This window comes from Tasmannia lanceolata, unplaced genomic scaffold (assembly GCF_043159265.1).
Source record: "Tasmannia lanceolata isolate RefF3 unplaced genomic scaffold, GAP_Taslan_0.1 ptg000013l, whole genome shotgun sequence".
Lineage (NCBI taxonomy): Eukaryota > Viridiplantae > Streptophyta > Magnoliopsida > Canellales > Winteraceae > Tasmannia > Tasmannia lanceolata.
In genome coordinates this window covers 11,285,968-11,291,305 of record NW_027518690.1, presented here as the reverse complement: position 1 = coordinate 11,291,305, position 5,338 = coordinate 11,285,968, and the positions used below count along the sequence as shown (strand labels likewise).

At 37.1% G+C, this 5,338-nt stretch overlaps 1 protein-coding gene across 1 annotated transcript; it reads left to right on the top strand.

Annotated features, from left to right (window-relative positions):
• The first annotated feature begins 451 nt into the window (after positions 1-451).
• Positions 452-4,882, top strand: LOC143889778 (small ribosomal subunit protein eS8). Its single transcript, XM_077394129.1, has 5 exons — positions 452-602; positions 716-788; positions 1,647-1,980; positions 4,241-4,410; positions 4,530-4,882. The coding sequence occupies exons 1-5, from the start codon at positions 599-601 to the stop codon at positions 4,615-4,617; spliced, it is 669 nt and encodes a 222-aa protein (XP_077250244.1). The 5' UTR covers positions 452-598; the 3' UTR covers positions 4,618-4,882.
• The last annotated feature ends 456 nt before the right edge of the window (positions 4,883-5,338 follow it).

Sequence of the window (5,338 nt, the reverse complement as noted above, 5' to 3'; positions counted from 1 at the left end):
GAAACCCGTTAAAGAGGGGGCGGGGTGTGGATTTTATCCGTTTAAATGGGGGGAAAATATCATTTCCCTTCTCTAAAGGATTCATTAACTGACCAAACTAGTTTGGGACAAAGGCTTACTTGAGTCTAGTTTAAGGCCGTATAGTGCAGTATTTTAAAAAAAGTACTCAACGGCTTACACCATAGGATGATCCAACCCTTCCATTTGATGGGCCACAATGTAAATAGGTTTTACCCAAAAAATCACATCCATAGGATGATCCTAGCCCTCCAATCTATAGAGGAACTGCATACTATGAAAAGCTCTATAGATCAGAGTGCTAGGATCATCTCATGGGCATGATTTTTTGGGAATACCCAATTTACATTTCGGCCCATCAAATGGACGGGTTGGATCATCCTATGGTGTAATCCAGTACATTTTGAAAACACACTGGACTTTACGAGCTTACACCGTATAAAAGCTCACTAAAATAAACGGCCTCTTTTTCTTCTTGGCAAAAGCCCCCATTTTTAGGGTTAGGGTTAGGGTTAGGGTTTTATAGACAAGCAATCGGACCGTAGAGAGACAGAGAGGTCGTCGTTCTCCGGCTGCAAAGATGGGTAAGAATCCTAATTTCATGAATCTCTTTCTATGCAAAACCATAATTTTTCCTTTCGTTCTCTTTCAAACACTCTTTCTTAATCCCATCGCCTTGTTTTGTTGTACTTTACAGGTATCTCTCGAGACTCCATGCACAAGAGGCGTGCTACAGGAGGGAAGAAGAAAGCTTGGAGGAAGAAGAGAAAGTAAGCATTTCTTCTCCCTTTCTCCGATTCCATGAAGTAGAAAACCTGAATTTCTTCCACTTAAAGCTTTCGATCTGGTTCGAGTATATCACAAAACCTTAGAATCGAACATCATTTCTTAAAGAAACAGATTTAGATCCAATTGAAGGCTTTTTCACCATTAATCTAGAACCTCAATTTATCATTAAAAATAAAAAAATAAAAAAATCTAGTACCTGAGTTTCTCACTTAAGCTCTCCAGCTGGTTAGAGCATGTCACGAAACCCTAGGATCAAAGATCGTTTCTTTCTTAAAGAAACAGATCTGGATCCAATTGAAATCCTTTTCACCATTAATCTAGTCCCTCATGCTTTTCTTTTCAATGAGATGCTTGTGTTTAGTTCTTATCGAGCCCCTCTCTCTGTATATGTTTTCTATCTTTCATCTACTTCTGTTTTCGATCTAATGAGTGTATGCAAATTACTTGTTTTAATCATATATTCTAATGCTTGTTTTCTTTCGAACCTTCTGTTTGTTATCCGTCAGGATTTTTTTTAATTTAGGACCTTTTTGGATCGCAAGAAAAACATTTATGCCAGAAAATGTTTTCTTGGGGAATTTTTTTATTGCCATGATTTAGAGGGAAATGTCATGATTATGGTTAATTTACAGGGATATTATTATCAATTGAAGTTCCCTCTAAATAAAAATTGAATAGGGTTGGTTCAATTTTTGTGAAAAATTTTAGAAATAATTTTCCTTGCCAAACTTTCCAAAAAATTCCTATGATCCAAACAGGGCCTTAGTTTTGGAATCTTTTGGTTTCTCATCTGGTCTTTCCTGAAATTGTATACGTGTCTATTCTTTCTGTTTTTAAAGGTATGAGCTCGGTCGGCAGCCAGCGAATACGAAGCTGTCGAGCAACAAAACGGTGAGGAGAGTTCGTGTTAGGGGAGGGAATGTGAAGTGGAGGGCACTTAGATTGGATACAGGGAATTACTCGTGGGGAAGCGAGGCTGTTACTCGTAAGACACGTGTACTTGATGTTGTTTACAATGCCTCAAACAATGAGCTCGTCAGGACTCAGACTCTGGTGAAGAGCGCCATAGTCCAAGTTGATGCTGCTCCATTCAAGCAGTGGTACCTTCAGCACTATGGTCTTGATATTGGGAGGAAGAAGAAAGCTCCTGCTGCTAAGAAGGAAGCAACAGAGGTACTTTGAAAATTTTCAAAATATTGTCTCTGTTGCTGTTTATTGAATAATTGAAAGTTTTTTAGCATATCTTTTGCTATGAGCATAATGAATTAATGATTTTATTTATTTCTTCCATGCGATGGTTGATTGTTTGCTCCGTTAGTGCAACATAATATGGGTTTCTATGATATTGAGATGGCTTGGATGCTGCTTGTTTGCAAAGCTGATGCCGATCTTTTTACCAGCTTAATTTAATGCTTTGACTTCATATACAATTTTGTAATGGTGCCGGATGTAATCACTTTTTTTTCTGAGCTTTGTTAGTTAATTTATATGGATTGAAATCTATTTGGTATCATGTTTGGTTGGATCTGCAAGAGTTACTTCAAAATAAGTTCAGGCTTCTAATATTCATTTAGATTGGCATATCATTATACTACTAGTACAACTGATCAATTTTTTTCAAATCATTTTTCTGAAAGCAATTGCTGATGGTAAATGCATTAGCTCCTGCTATTTGGTTGTATATTGGATTCTTGAGCAAACAATGGCAATTGATGTCTTGTACAGCTATGGGGATGGTTTTTGTCTGTGTCATCCTTTTTTATGTTCTGCAGTATAATGAGCACACAAAATTTTCTTCCAAGACAAGTGGCAACAAGTTTCTTTGAAGTAGAGGCAGATGTGGAAGTCTTTGAGGAATTCCGAAGCAATTTTTTGTCTTTCCCTCAACATTTTGTGGGGATGAATTCAGAATTTTGTATTCATGCACTTCATAAAATCCTACATGATGATATCAATTGCCTTGCAACTGTTTTCACCATCATTAAATCAGTTCTATTTTTCGGTTATCAGTTCAATCATTACAGCTTTAAGTTTTCAATACTTTAGCTTTTGAGAGAAGGAAAGTCATTCATGAAGGTAGAAATTTGCTGTCTATATCAGATAGTTTGCAGAAGCTTAGTTTCAAAACGCCCCTACTCCATCGTTGACTCACCCGAGTTACCTCCTTTTACATTGGCCGCGTTCTTCTCCGAGTCTGCATTTTCCCTACAAATGTAATCAATACTGCTTTGACTCTTCTGAGTTTTGACTGCGTCAACCGAGTACACATGCGTGGCACGCAGAGTCGACTAGGATTGTCTTTGACCGTGTTTTTGCCCACATCTGCATTTTAAAACACTCTGGAGGAGCCCCATATTAAAGAACTTCATTATTGTTATTATTTTTTTGTTTCATGCTATAGCGATGCTTAATATCTAATCTAAATGTTCCCATTTTTATATTTGTTTGAAATTGGAATGTGGTATTATTGAAACTAACATTATTCATAATTTTGGGCTGAAGAGGCAAATAGAAAGCACAGCTGTGGTCTAAACACCCAAATAACACTGAAATTTTTTAGGGATAAAGTAAACATAATCTGCTGAGTAGTTGGGAGAGTGCCAATTGGAATCATAAATGGGTGGGTGAGTACTTGGAAGTTATGTGACATCTGTTCACAATGGTAGATTCTACATCAGTAGAGATCTTGGCCTTGCTATTGGATCTTTAGTCCTTTTTATCTCCTACAACCACAGGATAGGTGTAAATGCCCTAAATTTGGTCCCCTAACTTAAGTAGGCTAGAGATTTGACTCAGTTTGAGTTTTAGTTCTCTAAAATTATGGATTTGTCGAGTTGGATTAAGGTTTCAAGTTTTAGTTTTGGTATTGCATTTTGGTTTCGGCCATGTGAGAAATAGAAACATGTTGGGTTTGGATGGAAATTTCTGTGAAGACCCTTTAAATCACATAAACGTATAAAGCATATGTAAGTGATAGAATTTAAAATGAAATTTCAGGAAGTGTTATAATAAGCACAGATACACACAAAAATCCATCACATAAGCAAAAAACCCCAGCTATAATGGTTACTTTAATTTGAATTCACCATGACAATATCTGTAGAACATGATTTAGTTATTGTATTTTTTACTATCCCAATCAGTACTAACTGGATGCATTACTCGTGCCAATGGTTTTAAAAAGTTTCAACATGGGGTCATATTATTCAATGAACGTGACAAAAAATGGTGTTTATATCAGCTGTCTGCTTGGACGAGTGAAAACACACCCATTTTTTCAAAAGCACATATGTATGATTGGGAATCAAACAGCATTCCCTTGTTTAATTCCAACACTCAAAGCTCTACTCAATTGAAAGACCCATTTGTTCTGTTCTCATAAGTTTCTGGCTACCTATCTCATGATTACTATCTACTGATTTTTGGTGGGCAGGAGGGTGAGGGGCCCACGGAGGAAGCAAAGAAGAGTAATCATGTGACTCGGAAGCTGGAGAAGCGTCAGCAGGGTCAGAAACTTGATTCCCACATCGAGGAGCAATTTGGTGGCGGTAGATTATTGGCTGCCATCTCTTCCCGTCCTGGTCAGTGTGGTAGAGCTGATGGGTAAGTATAGAAAACAATATAAAGCAGCAGGAGCATATGTTCTCTTGATTTGATTCCTTTGTTCTTTTCACTTTGTCAGTTGTTGGATTTATAGGTTGATCCTTTTTTTTTGTGAACAGATACATTTTGGAGGGGAAGGAGCTGGAGTTTTATATGAAAAAGATCCAGAGGAAGAAAGGCAAGGGTGGTGCTGGTGCTGCTGCTTAAGCGAAATCCATTTCAGGTTTTTTTTCTCTCTTCTTACTTGGAGTCTCCTCTTCCTGCTAGTTTTTGTTGGGATATCCGAAGACGGTCACTTACAACTGATATTGAGTTACTGAAATTTTGCTATGTATTTTTTAGTATGTGAGACTTGGCAACAAATTTCGGTTGAGTTGAGACTCGACAACAAATTTCGGTTTGCTTTGTTGCCTAAACTATTTAGAGTTGTCATGTTTCTTTAATTAAATCATCAATATCATTATCAAACAAATAGTGAATAGTTGAAGTGAAAATGCATGCTATTCATCTATATCTGGAAATTGCTAGAGCTGTTAGGTGGCAGAAGTCACAGATAATTCCTTAGAAAAACAAGGGTTTGAGGAACCAAAGGGAGGGAAAGAATGAAGAGAAAGAAGAGAGAATAGAGAAGGGGTAAAAGAAGGAATGGAAATGGAGATGTTGATGTGGGCTGAACTGCAGTTGGGTTTAAGATTTTAGAATAAGGGTTTCTCCTTCTAACACTATATTGTTGGGTTAGGATTTTAGAGTAAGGGTCTCTCCTTCTAACACTATACACAGACTAGCAATTAGACCTTCAGTGGGCTTCTTTAGGTAAGGTTTTGGTTTTGGATCATTTTAGGATTTTTTTAATGGTAGATCATCTTAGTCATTTTAATGAAAAATTAGTTTAAAGTAATGTAACCTAGAAAGCGGAGGAATAGGGTTT

What these genes read in the sequence shown, in the direction of transcription:
- LOC143889778 (XM_077394129.1), top strand. An exon ending in CTAAGAAGGAAGCAACAGAG is followed by an intron (nt 1,981 to 4,240) that starts GTACTTTGAAAA and finishes TTTGGTGGGCAG; the next exon opens with GAGGGTGAGGGGCCCACGGA. An exon ending in CAGTGTGGTAGAGCTGATGG is followed by an intron (nt 4,411 to 4,529) that starts GTAAGTATAGAA and finishes TTTTGTGAACAG; the next exon opens with ATACATTTTGGAGGGGAAGG.